This window comes from Hirundo rustica, chromosome 9 (assembly GCF_015227805.2).
Source record: "Hirundo rustica isolate bHirRus1 chromosome 9, bHirRus1.pri.v3, whole genome shotgun sequence".
Lineage (NCBI taxonomy): Eukaryota > Metazoa > Chordata > Aves > Passeriformes > Hirundinidae > Hirundo > Hirundo rustica.
In genome coordinates this window covers 1,000,844-1,015,165 of record NC_053458.1, presented here as the reverse complement: position 1 = coordinate 1,015,165, position 14,322 = coordinate 1,000,844, and the positions used below count along the sequence as shown (strand labels likewise).

The 14,322-nt window shown below is 56.5% G+C and overlaps 1 protein-coding gene across 1 annotated transcript; it reads right to left on the bottom strand.

Annotated features, from left to right (window-relative positions):
- Nucleotides 1-457: 457 nt before the first annotated feature.
- On the bottom strand, nucleotides 458-10,663 carry LOC120756455 (cystathionine gamma-lyase-like). The gene is made up of 12 exons (XM_040072857.2): nucleotides 10,453-10,663; nucleotides 8,721-8,802; nucleotides 8,109-8,204; nucleotides 6,685-6,794; nucleotides 6,030-6,161; nucleotides 4,775-4,832; nucleotides 4,454-4,531; nucleotides 3,577-3,729; nucleotides 3,215-3,336; nucleotides 2,985-3,037; nucleotides 1,909-2,047; nucleotides 458-1,094 (listed from the first exon to the last, which is right to left on the bottom strand). Exons 1-12 carry the CDS (start codon nucleotides 10,612-10,614, stop codon nucleotides 1,086-1,088), a joined length of 1,194 nt encoding a protein of 397 aa, XP_039928791.1. The 5' UTR covers nucleotides 10,615-10,663; the 3' UTR covers nucleotides 458-1,085.
- Between the last annotated feature and the right edge of the window lie 3,659 nt (nucleotides 10,664-14,322).

Genomic DNA, 14,322 nt, shown 5'->3' with positions numbered 1-14,322 from the left:
GGATCCCGCCCCGAGCGCCTCCACAGGCCGTAATTGCCCAGCCGTGATTAACGTTAACTAACATTAACATTAACGTTAACAGTCATTGCAGAAATTCGGGAATCCCAGTTCGGTACTTCACAGTCATTAACGTGCTGGGACAGCTGGTCCCGCCTCACATCAGAGCTGCTCCTGAGGTGTAGGGGGGGCACTGTGTGGGATTTAAGGTCCATTCCAACACAACCCGGTCTGGGATGCTGTGGAATGAGGTTTGGGTGGAACACCTTCACTTCGGTTTTGTCAGGCTTTAATCCCTCTGCAATGAAGGTTATTCTGGGTGTGGCCAGTACAGAATTGTCCTCAGCTCCATTTCCCTCTCCCCTCAGCTCCATTTCCCTCTCCCCTCAGCTCCATTTCCCTCTCCCCTCAGCTCCATTTCCCTCTCTGCCTTCCCACAGGAAAATTCCAACAGCTCCAGGGTCACTCCATCCTCTGATTTTGAACACAAAGGAGCACGTGCAAAAGGAAACACAAGCAAGGAAAGGAAAAGTGTGTTTTAATTAAAATTATTCCAATCATTCCCACAGCACATGATTTTTTTTCAAATGACAGAGATTCCTCTTTAGAAAGTTGTGATTTACCAGGTGTTGGATTTCACTTCATTTTTGATAAAGCATCAAGAGAAGAAAGAGCTCTTAAGCAAAATTCCAGCCTAACTAAAAGAAAGCTGAGCTCAATCGAGATTTTGAGCTGAGCTGATGAGTGAGAAGAGAAAGAGCTGAGAGCAGTAACAGGGAGCAGCCCTTGTGCCCCAAACCCTGCAGCAGCAGCAGCAGCAGCTGCACTGAGCTCTGCTGGGAGAACTGGGATCCCATTCCCAGGTGCCCACGGCTGCTCCCACGCAGCTCCTGGCTCCCGGCGGTGCCAGGGAGAGCCCAGGCTGTGCCCAGCACACCCTGCACAGCCAGGGAGAGCAGCAGCAGCAGCCCGGGACAGCGCCAGGAGCCCGGGCTGGAATTCCCAAAGGCAGAGCCAGGGGGGTTTGGTTTTCCGTGTCCTCGTCCGCAGCCACGTCCAGTTCCGAGTTCCTTTCTGAGCCTCAAGGTTTATGCAAACTGCAGGGAGAAAGGGAGGGATCAATGGGAACTGTGCCTGGCACATCCCAACTGCTCCTGAATCCATGGAGCTGTGCCTGGCACATCCCAGCTGCTCCTGACCCCATGGAGCTGTGCCTGGCACATCCCAACTGCTCCTGAATCCATGGAGCTGTGCCTGGCACATCCCAACTGCTCCTGACTCCATGGAGCTGTGCCTGGCACATCCCAACTGCTCCTGAATCCATGGAGCTGTGCCTGGCACATCCCAGCTGCTCCTGAATCCATGGAGCTGTGCCTGGCACATCCCAACTGCTCCTGACTCCATGGAGCTGTGCCTGCCACATCCCAACTGCTCCTGAATCCATGGAGCTGTGCCTGGCACATCCCAGCTGCTCCTGAATCCATGGAGCTGTGCCTGGCACATCCCAACTGCTCCTGACTCCATGGAGCTGTGCCTGGCACATCCCAGCTGCTCCTGACTCCATGGAGCTGTGCCTGGCACATCCCAACTGCTCCTGAACCCATGGAGCTGTGCCTGGCACATCCCAGCTGCTCCTGAACCCATGGAGCTGTGCCTGGCACATCCCAACTGCTCCTGACTCCATAGGAACTGTGCCTGGCACATCCCAACTGCTCCTGAATCCATGGAGCTGTGTCTGGCACATCCCAACTGCTCCTGACTCCATGGAGCTGTTCCTGAGCAGGGCTGCACACAGGGAATCCTGGCAGGCAGAGTTTTCTTTCCCTGCACAGCCCAGGGTCTGTGGGAGGAGCTGAAGGCTCAGCCCCTGGGAAGGGCTGGGATTATTTTTGGGGGAATCACCCCACTCACCGCAGCCTCCAGGGCCTGTTCCAGGTCTGCCAGCAAATCCTCCTCATCCTCCAGCCCCACCGAGAGGCGGATCAAGGTGTCAGTGATTCCCAGAGCTTTCCTTTCCCCCTCAGGCACTGAGGCGTGGGTCATGATGGCCCTGCAGGGACAAAAAGGAGCCTTTTTCCAAAGAATCTGGGACTTTCCTTGGTAGCAGCAGCCCGGCTGGTTCCCTGCCAGCACCCCTGAAATGGCAGCATTTCACTTGTGTGACCCCACAGATGCAAAGAGCTCCTGGCAGCAGCTCCTGGAAATGATGGGAATGCTGGCAAGTCAGGGAATTGCATCTCCAGGTTCTATCTCCAAGACACTAATGGTTAATAAGAAGTGGATACTTAAAAATCTGGACCTGGAAAAGGAGAAAATCCTATTCCTCTTCCTTCCAGGCTGTTTTATTTTTTTATTCTGCAGAAGCAGTGTGAGCTCTGCATGTGGGGAAGGTGCAGCCTCCAGTATCAAAGCTGCTGGATTCATTTCTGGTTCCTCAGATCCCTGCTCAAACTGTCCCAGGTGACTCTGGAGGGTTTATTCTCTCCAGCTACAGAGGATACAGGCAAGAAGGGATTTCCCCATGTGTCATGGGCTCAAGATTTGCTGTTAATCTGAAACCAGTAAGTGAAACGCTTGAGCATTTCAGTACGGTCATTAATTTCCACGCACACTGGCTTTGAGGAAAAGAATGCAATTCCAAGCAAATCCCATTGTGGGCAGTTTAAAAGGCCCCCAGGAGGTGCTGCCAGGCAGCCAGAGGCAGCTGGGTGCACACAGTGCCCCTTGTGAGAGCAGGGAGCAGGGCATTCCTCAATCCAAGCTGCTCCTCAGCCCAGCACTCAGCAGCTCCTGGGACTGTCTCCAGGGACAGGAACTGTGCCTCAGCCCTCCAGGCAAAATTCCTCCACCTCTGCACCCTCACAGAATCCCCTCCCTCTGGAATCTCCCCTGGCTTCCAGTGAAACAGCTTTGGGGGATGGAAAATTGTGGGAATTCTGTGGTGCCCTGCAGCTTTTTGAGGCTCTGGAGATGAAGGATGAACTTACGGATGCTCCGCCAGGCTCTCGTAGCCACCCAGACTCTCAGCCAGGGCAAACACCTACGGGAGAGAGGGAAAGGAGCTGTTATCAGGTGTGGGAGGTTATGGGTGCATGGAAAGAGAGCTCAGGGAATCAGGGAATATCCTGAGCTGGCAGTGCACACAGGGATCACTGATCCAGCTCCTGCCCTGCAGCTTCAGCTCCCTCTCAGGGTGATTTTATTGTCTGTATTTTACCTTCAGACTCTTGAGGAAGGCAGAGGCATTTTTGATGTTCCCTTTGATGTAGAAGGTGACCATCCCAGGACAGCCCGTGCTCTGCTTCTTTGTCACCTCATACTGAGGGTGGGAAGGCAGCCCTGGAATGGGGAGAGTTGGGAGAATCCCCAGTGAATTCCAGTGCAGAGCTGGGGCAGCTCAGCCTCACCAGAGTGACCCGGCCCCAGCCACGGGGCACCTCAGCTCCCAGATCCCTCCCTGGGATATCCCAAATCCCTCCCTGGGGTGCTCCCAGTCCCCTCCCTGGGGTGCTCCCAGTCCCCTCCCTGGGGTGCTCCCAATCCCTTCCCTGGGGTGCTCCCAATCCCTGCCCCACCCACCTGGGTAAATGACCTTCTCCACCCGGGGATGGGATTCCAGGAACTTGGCCACAGCCAGGCCGTTCTGGAAGTGCAGCTTCATCCGGATGTGCAGAGTCTTGAGCCCCCGGTTGCAGAGGAAACAGTCGAAGGGAGAGGGGACAGCTCCCAGGGCTGTGGGAATGGGAACAGAATTGAACAGAATTCCACAGAATTGAACAGAATTCCACAGAATCCCACAGAATTCCCCAGCAGCGTCGGTGTTTTGCATTCAGCACAGCCAAACACGTCCTCACCTCCACATTTCTGAGGTTAGAACAAGTGGGCAGACACCCGAGGCAATCTCTGCTCCTCATCTCCCACATTGGGGAGCCAATTAATGAGCCCAATTAACAGGCTCAAGCCTCAAGGATTGATTGGGCACGATGCACCTTCACTGCTGGAGGCAGAGGGCACAACCCTGGACAGGAATTTATTCCTGACCATGAAGAGGCTGGAAATCTGTTGGGATCATCGGAGACAGGGAAATCCTGCACCGGGCTCGTCCTGGTGTGAGAATGAGTTCCAAACTGCAGGTGGGCACCTCAGGGCTGTCAGGGTGGGCACCTCAGGGCTGTCTGTCAGGGTGGGCACCTCAGGGCTGTCTGTCAGGGTGGGCACCTCAGGGCTCTCCTGAAGCGCTTGGGGAGTGGAGACCAAAGTCTCTCATTTTATTGGCATTCTTTCCCATTTTATTGGAGTTTTACTCGGTGCAGTTTGGTTTAATTGAACTTTTCCCAGTTCTGCCCATTAAAGTCACATTCCCAGGCAGATTTCCCAGGTGTGTGCAAGCCCACGGTCCCCAGCAGGAGCTGTGGGTGTGAACAGGGTTCCTGTCAGGAATTCCGTCTGGACTTACAGTTCTGCAGGAATCTGAGCCTCTCATGGAGATCATCCCGGTTTACAGAGACCAAGCCCATGAGAACATCGCTGTGCCCTGCAAGTGACAGGGGACAAGAATGGGATCAGCCACTCCAGCTGCTCCAGGGTTCTGCCACAAGCCCCCAAGTGTTGATAAAATCCCTGGGACACCTCCCACCATCCCAGGCTGCTCCAAGCCCCAGTGTCCAACCTGGGCACTGCCAGGGATCCAGGGGCCTCCCCACCCTCCCAGCCAGGAATTCCTTCCCAATCTCCCATCTAACCCTGCCCTAAGGACGTGCTGAACCCTCACACTCACCATTGATGTATTTGGTTGCCGAAGACATACAAATATCAGCTCCCAGGGACAAAGGACGCTGAGACAAAAGGAAAATAACATCACAAATCAAGTTTGGGTGCACTCAGGTTCATCCCTGGCCACTCCAAAGGGCTGAGAGCTTACACAAGAAAAAAGAGTGGAGACACAAACACAAAAACCTGGGGATGACAGCAGAACAAGAGCTACAAGCAGCAGCACAGGGAGGCACTCTGAATTCAAGGTGAGCACGAGCAAAGGTGATTTAAAAGCACTGCTTCAACTCCCACAGGCTCCAGGGACAGAAGAGATTGAGCACACCCAACACGCAGTGCACAGCTGGGGAAGAACAGTTCTACAGCTCAGCTGAGGCAGGGACAAACCAGGGCATTCACCCTATAAAGTGCATTCCCGTGGGACATGAGGGACAAACTGCAAAGCAAGAGAATTGCTTTGTTTTCCAGGGGTTGGAGATCCTGCCCTGCAGGAGCTGAGAACAAAGGAGATTCCTCTGGCAGCTCTCTCCCCTCACCTCCCAGCGCTGCCCAGGAGCCTCCTGAACTGAGACGAACCAGGAGGTGGATGGGCAAGAGGTGGTGAGCAGTGCCAGATTTTTAATCTATCACTAATTAGGGGACTTCTCCCATGATATTAACACATTCCAAAGAGTGAGGGGCACCACTGTTAAACCTTAACAAAGCAGGCAGATGCAAAGACTGCTGCTGCCACATTGAACACAGACTCCCACCCAGGGAATGTGAAGATGCCCAGCCAGAATCATCATGGAAAAGGCTTTTTACACTCAATATTGATGGACAGATCACAGTGAAATTCTCCTTTTCTTAGCCCAGTGTGGTACCTCACCTATTGCTCCCACTAATTAATCATTAGCACTGGCTTTTCCCCTACACTGCGCTGCTCCAGACACATTAACCAGCACCCTGTGTTCTTCCACACAGCCCTTTCGGGAGGAAATTGGGAATTCTGAATAACACATTTCAGGGCATATCCCCAAGCCTCTGCTATGTCCCAGGCCGACTGCAGAGCTGCTTGAGCTAAGCATTAACACTTTCTGCAGAATTCTCTTAATTCAGCCAGATCCAGTACCCTGAAGGAAACCAGGCACTTTGCACCCTGCAAAAAGGGTGACTTTACTCCTACACCACCAGGGCTTAGCTTGGTCTCCTGGGAAACAGATCTGATCTACCCCCTTCCCAATCCCTTTCCCAATCCACCTGCCCTGGGGCAGGTGACACACCTGGAAGTAGGCAGACATGAAGCTGTTGTCCACTGCCAGCAGCACCCCCGGGTGCCTGTGCACCACGTCCGCGCAGGCTCGGATGTCGATCACCTTCAGCGTGGGGTTCGTGGGGGTCTCCAGCCAAACCAGCTGCACAAACCCAAAAAATCCTCCAGGTCAGAGAGTTCCCAGGGCTGGGCTGAGTCCCAGGGGCTCTGGGTGTGCAGTGCTGGCAGCTCCCCGTGGGGTTTGTGCGCTGGGCACGGGCAGAGCGAGGGGAGGCTTCAGCTGCTCGCTCCAAGCTCGGGAGGTTTCCCTTCAGCTGGGCTTGTGCCAGCCCAGAGCATCCCAGCTGGAGAAGGCCTCCCACAGCCAGGACAGAGCCTTTTCCCAAAGCCTTTCCCAGCTGAGCTCCCTTCCCCTGGAGCAGGGATCACCCAGCCAGTGCCACGGAGCACCTGCGGCCCCGAGCTCGGCATTCCCTCTGCTCTCTGCCTCCTCTTCCCTCCTCCCTCTCTCCTGGGGCTTTTGCCCTTCTTAGGATGTTTTCCATGAGGCAGCACACTGGGATATGCTGGATCCAGCTGTGCCCCAAACATCCCCCCTCAGCTCGACACAGGAGCAGGGATCAAACAATTGAACATCCCTTTAAAACCCATTCCCTCTCCCCTACCTTGGTCTCTGGTGTAATTGCAGCTTCCAGGCATTCTGGTTTTGTGCAGTCAACAAAAACGACTTTCAAATTATTTTCCGTGGCTACTTTCTGGAAATATCTGTTTGTGCCTAAAAAAAACCCCCAAAAATCACAAAATGAAACAAGTTCCTTAACTTTCACTCCCTGCTCTCCAGCCTCTTGCATCCCGCAGCCACAGTCAGGAGGGCTCGGCTCTGTGCTGCACACCATAAATGGAACATTTATGTTTTCTTCATTTACAAAGTTTAAAGATTGTTGCAGTTTTAATGATCATTAAATAGTAATATCGTGAATATGAGATCAGAGTGAAGTGCTTGAAATCAATGTGGGGTTTATGGTCAGGAAATTAATCAGAGAAGGAGAATCAAAGGGAAGACTCCAGCTACTGTTTCCCTCATTCCATTAGAAATGATTCCTTCCTGTCTCTGAAGCCTTGCCCTGGGAAGATCAGAAGAATCCAGCAGCAACAGCTGATCAGTGGATGTGCAGCAATCAGCACCAGGAAACACAGCCTGGATTAAAATTTAATTGATTGGGTCCAAGGTTATCCCCAGGGACTCAGTTTTCCATCTCAGCATGAAGGGATGGAACACAGAGGTGGATTCTGCGAGCTGAAGGAAACATCTGAGTGATGTTTGGGTGGTTCTTTTGGGAGAAACCCTTTCCTTATAACAAACCAAACCCGAGGAGAAGCGATGAAATTCACCCTGCAGAAAGCAGCCCAGGCTGAGGCTTTAATGGGAATGGGCTCTGCCTGACAGACCCACCCTGAGCCCCCAAATGAGGAACGGAGCCCTGCTGTTCCTTAATGACTGATTAATTGAGGGGTGGGGAGGGCTGGGAGTGAGGGCAGCAGAGATTCCTGCTGTCCCCAGCATGCAGCTGCACTCTGGAGAAGGTCACCTGGCAGGGCAGGACTGAGATACGGAAAGCAAATGTGTTTGTACCGGGTGTGCCCCAGCACAGGGAGCTCACTGGCCAACAGCCACCATTCCCAGGGAGGGGAAAGGGGATCCCTTCCATTTCCCAGCTGCTGCTGGAAAGGCCACCCGCGGCTCTGGGCCCTGCCCTGGACAGCACCCAGCGGGATCCGTGTGCCAGGGCCCTGGAGCAGGGACAGCTCTGCTGCTCAGGGGCACAGGGGACCCAGGCAGGACAGCGATGTCACAGCGGGGACAGCCAGGCTGGCCCGGGCACGGCGGGGAGCTCGCTCACCCTGCTGAAGGGCTCTGCCACAGCGGGGTGCGCCCGGCCGCTGCGGATTTGTCTGCGAGAGGGGAGCCGTAAAAACTGGCTTCAAAGAACACGGAGGTGCTGTGTGGGAAATTCACAGCTCCTGAGAGCCACAGGTGGGTTTGATGCCCTGCACAACGAAAACTGAGAGCACAGGGTGCTGTACCCACCTCCATAGACATCATCCATGCAGATAGCTGTGTCCCCTGCCTTCAAGAGGTGGCAGATGTTCAAAAGAGCTGCTAAGCCAGAGGAATAAGCCAAGCCTGGAGGAGAAAGGAGTCAGTGTTTGATGTGACACAAAAAGTCAGATTTGCCTTGGCCTTCCTCGCTTTGCCTCTGAAAAGAACCTGTTCTGTCACTGCCTCACAGGGAACGTGGAGCCAGGGAAAGCAGGAGCTGGATGTGCACAGCATGGGACCAGCACAGACACTGGGACAGACTGGGAACGGACTGGGACAGACTGGGAACAGGAGCTGCCTGCTCCCACTGCCTCCAGTGTTGCTGCACAAGGGTGGATCCAGCTCAGCCCAGGCATCAGCCCCAGTGAGGAAGCAGCAGACAAACCCAGGGATGGAGCTGGACTTTCCTGAATGAGAAGTGTTGGGCTCTTCCCACCTTGGAGCTGCTCCTGCCAACAGCCAGAGCCAAGGGCACAAAATCATGGAATGGACTGGGATGGAGGGACCCCAAAGCCCAGCCAGTGCCACCCCCTGCACGGGCAGGGACCCCTCCCCCTGTCCCAGGCTGCTCCCAGCCCCTCCAGCCCGTGAGGTGCTCACAGTATTTGGCTCCATCGAGGGCGGCCACAGCCTTTTCCAGGCAATCCCGAGTGGGGTTCCCAGACCGGGTGTAGTCATAACCCTGGGGTGGGAATAAGAAACAAACATCAGAGAGAGCCCCGGGAAAGTCTGGGATGACAGCAGCTCTAGGTTCATTACAGAGCCCTGCCTGAGGGCATCCAGCTCCTCCCAGAGCAGCAGGAGGGTGTCCTGGCACAACATCCAGCTGGGCATCCCCACGGAGAAAGGGGCAAGGAGCCACCTTCCCCTGCTTCTCCCCACACATCCCTCTGTGGGCACTGTGGGAGAAAGGTGCTGGGCTGCACGGCCCAACCATGCCCAGAATGCCAGGCTGGGTCAGGCTGGAAGGGACCACGAGGGTGCCCTGGTCCCAATCCCTGCTCAGCAGGGCCACCCCAGAGCACAGGGCACGGGATCGTGTCCAGACACTTCTGGACATCTCCAGCCAGGGAGACTGCACAGCCTCTCTGGAGGGAATTCTCAGGAAAAACGTGTGTCCATCTCCATCACACCCACAGGGTACTGGCCAAAACCTCTCATCAGTTCTTGAGAACCCACATGCTTCTCAGTGCCCCGGCTTTTATGCAAATTCTGGGGACATTTAATGAGGAAAATACCACTCATGCATGCACAGATGCAGTTGTTACCAAGAGAACCTGCTGAGCACCCTGGGATTTGCCTGCTTTTAGGATTTCTCTTTAATGTCAACTTCCTCATAGTCAGGAATCCTGCAGATCGCTCTGGCAGAGCTCCCGGCAAGAACATGGATCCTGTCATCAGGATGTGGACACAGCAGCGTGACTCCTCCTGAGGGCCTCCTCAGCACAGCTGGGATTCTGTGTGGAATGAGGAATCACAAGGCAAATTCCTCCTGCCCGACCAGCACAGCGCGAGTTTGGAGCAGGTGCTGATTTAGGAGCGGCAGCTTTGTGCTACGTCCCGTCAAAACTTTCCAGCACTTTCTACGGAGCATCCACAAAATCCTTAGGAGATATTCCCTCGGTTTGGAAGGAAAACCGAAGCAGGCTCTTACACAAAGTGTGTGTAGTGGAACAGGGATTCTGCCCGGGCGCTGGGGCGGGTGCGGGGCAGGGAGAGCCTCCCAGATTCCCGGCTCCGAGCAGCCCCTGGAGCAGCATCCCTGCCAGCCTGGGGGCACTGGGTGTTCCCTGCTCCCCTTCCCCCGCCTTCCACACGGGAATGACCCCAACCTCATCCCAACTGCATCCCAGCCGCATCCCGGCCTCATCCCAACCGCATCCCGGCCTCACCCCGGCCTCATCCCAACCGCATCCCGGCCTCATCCCAACCGCATCCCGGCCTCATCCCGGCCTCATCCCGGCCCCCGCCCGCTGCGGGAACACAGGAGCCCGGGCCGGGTCAGGCTGGAAGGGAGCCCAGCGGCTCCTGCGGTGCCGTGGCTGCTCGGCAGGGCCATCCCGGAGCGCAGGGCACGGGACGCGTGCGGGCGGCTCCGGAACGTCCCCGCTGAGGAGAGAGACTCCAGCTCCTTCCTGGGCAGAACTCCAGCGCAGCGAGGTGCTCGCGTTTGCCCAGGAGCTGCCACGTGGGGAAACACCGGCACCGGCAGCTCCCTCCCCTTCCCAGGACCTGCCGCCTTCCGTTTCCCCCGCTGGGCCACGCCGGATGCCGGCGGCCCCCACGGTGTGCCTGAGGGGAGGCTCGGTGCCCCGGTGGCGGCCGCACTCACCGCGTGCTCGCCTGGCGCCCGCTGCTTGAAGGTGGTGGAGAGCGAGATGGGCGGCACCACGGCCCCGGAGCGCCACTGCTCGGGCTCCTGGCCGGCGTGGATGGCGCTGGTGGCGAAGTGCTTGAAGGGCGGCAGGAACCCCTGCATCCCCTTACCCGCCATGGCCGCGGCTCCGCTGGACTGGCCCTCAGCGCTCCGGGGGCTCGGCGGGGGCGGGGCCTTCGCGCCTCCTCATTGGCTGCGGCGCCGGCGGGGCGGGGCCCCCGCGCCCTCCCATTGGCTGCCGGTGGGGCGGGGCTCGCCCTGCACGGGCAGAGCCCGCCCGCGGGGGGGCGCCCGCGCGCTGTGGGGGGACCCCCACAGCAGTCCCTGGATCCTTTCCCGAGGAACAACCGGGAATAATCCCGCAGCACCCGGCTGATCCATAGCGGAGCAGTGTGCTGCTGCCCGGCAGCGCCGCCTGGATTCCTCAGCACCTGGGGATAATAACCCCAGGCACGGCACAGGTTGGGGGTAACTGCTGGAGCTGCTCTGGGGGAAGGACCATGGGGTGCTGGGGGACAGCGATCCGGTGGGATCCTGGGGTGCCTCAGGCAGAGCATTCCCAGCAGGTCAGGGGTGATCCTGCTCCTCTGCCCAGCCCTGGAGGCTCCTCTGGAGTGCTGTGTCCAGTTCTGGATCCTCAGCACAGCAGGGACAGGAGCTCCTGGAGCTCAGGAAGGGCCTGGAGCATCTCTGTGCCTGGGAAAGGCTGAGGGAGCTGGGGCTGCTCAGCCTGGGGAGGAGCTCAGCTGAGAGGGGCCCTGAGTGTCCCTGGGTATCCCTGGGTATCCCTGGGTGTCTCTGAGTGTCCCTGGGTGTCCCTGTGTGTCCCTGTGTGTCCCTGGGTTTCCCTAGGTGTCCCTGGGTGTCCCTGGGTGTCCCAGGGTTTGTCCCTGGGTGTCCCTGTGTGCAGGGAGGGGCAGAGCAGGGCCAGGCTCTGCTCCAGGGGCCCAGCCAAGGCAGCAGAGGAACGGGCAGGGATTGATCCCAGGAATTCCCCCTGCACAACTTCTGCCGTGGGCAGTGCCCAGCCCTGAGCAGATCGTGCAGAGAGGCTGTGGAGTCTCCTCTCTGGGGATATTCCAGAACCTTTGGGACACAATCCTGTGCTCTGGGATGTCCCTGCTGGAGCAGGGAAATGGCACCAGAGGAGCCACTGTGGTCACTTCCAGCCTTACCCATCCTGGGATTGTGTGATTAAAAATTAATTAACCGGGTCTCCCTGTCAAGGTTATCCCGCGTGGACTGACGTCCATGGAACAGCACTTTGACATCTGAGGACAAAGGGCATGTATGTGCTGAAGGCCACTGATGAACGATTTTTATGTTAGATTTTGTAAGGAAACATTTTCTTTACAACAAAAAATGTGATAAAATCTGAGCAAAGCTGGATCTAAGAAGAGCAAAGCCCTGCATGTGTGCAGGGCTGTCCCCCAGCCTCAGCACACAAGCAGGAACCTGGGATTTAGGCAGGAGGAATTGCATCCCGTGTTCACAAATCTGCTTGCTGTAGGAAAGTTCTGTTGACAGACAGACAAAAAAACCCATTCTCAAGAATCTGTAAGTGTAAAGTAATCCCACGGCTGAGATTCCCTACAAACACCACTTTTCCCAGAGCCCTTCCCATGAGCAATGCCTTAGTTCCATTTCTGGGATGAATAAGCGAGTCCATAATAAGCTGGTAAACAGTGACTTCATGCCTCCCGTAATTAAAAATGCAGCGTGAAGCTTCCAACATCAGCTAGAACCTGAGCCAATCCCTCCATTCCACAAGAGCAGCTGTGCTCCGTGTGTGTTTCCAGCACGGGAGAACTGCTGACAGTGCCAGCCTCTCCTCCCATTCTGCCCGCAAATGTGTTCGGCTTTCCTCAAAAAACGAGGGGATAGAAAAATCTCATTTGAAAGATCACTGCAGTAAAGAGGAACAAACAAACAAAATTGGTTTTTTTCCTAGAATTACTTCAAATTCCGTATTAGGACTGTAAAAAGCTGTGTGGGAAGCAGCTGGGGACAGCAGGCACAGGAATTCCTAAATCTGCCTAGAATTCTTGGTCATTTGGGATGAGGGAGATGACGTGAGCTCAGGAAAGACAAGGTCACCAGGAAGGCAATTCTGTTATCACAGCAGGTCTGGTCTTCCTGGCAACTTGGGGGTTAATTCTGAGAGAATTAGTTAAAAAATCCAGTTCACCAGGAATAGGACATAATCATTTTTACAATTACTCATCCCGTATTGGAAGCAGAAACTTGCAGAACTGGCCCAGGAGCGGGAGGCGCAGTGGGAAGTTGGGAAGCTCCAATCCAAGAAGGTCATTTCAGATCTGACAATGCACCTACGACGGCTAACATGACAACAGGGGGACTGGACTGTCCCGTTTTTCCCTTCCCCTGAATGTGTTTTTGAGGAAGACTTGTCCAGGTCCCATCAGTTCACAAAAAACTTTCTGTGGAGGGTGGGAGAGCACTGGAACAGCTGCTCAGAGAGTGTGGAGTCTCCCTGTCCCAGTCCCTCGGGATGTGGCTGTTGGGATCAATCCCTGATCCTGCCTGTCCCTCAGGATGTGCCTGTTGGGATCGATCCCTGATCCTGCCTGTCCCGCAGGCCGTGCCCGTTGGGATCGATTCCCGATCCTGTTCCTCAGGATGGGGTTGTTCGGATTGATCCTGTCCCTCAGGATGTGCCCGTTGGGATGGATTCCCGATCCTGTCCCTCAGGATGTGCCCGTTGGGATGGATTCCCGATCCTGTCCCCCAGGATGGGGTTGTTCGGATCGATCCTGTCTCTCAGGATGTGCCCGTTGGGATGGATTCCCGATCCTGTCCCTCAGGATGTGCCCGTTGGGATGGATTCCCGATCCTGTCCCTCAGGATGGGGCTGTCAGGATCGATCCCGCCCCTCAGGCCGTACCCGTTGGGATGGATTCCCGATTCCCGATCCTGTTCCTCAGGATGGGGTTGTTCGGATCGATCCCGCCCCTCAGGATGTGCCCGTTGGGATCGATCCCCGATTCCCGATCCTGTCCCTCAGGATGGGGCTGTCAGGATCCATCCCGCCCCTCAGGATGTGCCCGTTGGGATGGATTCCCGATCCCGTCCCTCAGGATGGGGCTGTCAGGATCGATCCCGCCCCTCAGGATGTGCCCGTTGGGATGGATTCCCGATCCCGCCCCTCAGGATGTGCCCGTTGGGATGGATTCCCGATCCCGCCCCTCAGGATGTGCCCGTTGGGATGGATTCCCGATCCCGTCCCTCAGGATTGGGCTGTCAGGATCGATCCCGTCCCTCAGGATGTGCCCGTTGGGATGGATTCCCGATCCTGTCCCTCAGGATGGGGTTGTTCGGATCGATCCCGCCCCTCAGGATGTGCCCGTTGGGATGGATTCCCGATCCTGTTCCTCAGGATGGGGTTGTTCGGATCGATCCCGCCCCTCAGGATGTGCCCGTTGGGATGGATTCCCGATCCCGTCCCTCAGGATGGGGCTGTCAGGATCGATCCCGCCCCTCAGGATGTGCCCGTTGGGATGGATTCCAGATCCTGTCCCTCAGGATGGGGTTGTTCGGATCGATCCCGCCCCTCAGGATGTGCCCGTTGGGATGGATTCCCGATCCTGTTCCTCAGGATGGGGTTGTTCGGATCGATCCCGCCCCTCAGGATGTGCCCGTTGGGATCGATTCTCTATCCCGTCCCTCAGGATGGGGCTGTCAGGATCGATCCCGTCCCTCAGGATGGGGCTGTCAGGATCGATCCCGCCCCTCAGCCCGTCCCCGTTGGGGCGGATCCCGCCCCGCCCCTCCCGGTCACTCCGGGCTCCTCCCGCGCGCTCTCGC

Bases quoted from the DNA above. Each gene is read 5' to 3' on its own strand.
- LOC120756455 (XM_040072857.2), bottom strand. From the start codon at position 10,614: ATGGCGGGTAAGGGGATGCAGGGGTTCCTGCCGCCCTTCAAGCACTTC. The intron at 6,795-8,108 runs GTGGGTACAGCA...GGTTTTTTTTAG, and splicing joins CATGGATGATGTCTATGGAG to GCACAAACAGATATTTCCAG. The intron at 2,048-2,984 runs GTAAGTTCATCC...TTGTCCCTGCAG, and splicing joins GAGAGCCTGGCGGAGCATCC to GGCCATCATGACCCACGCCT.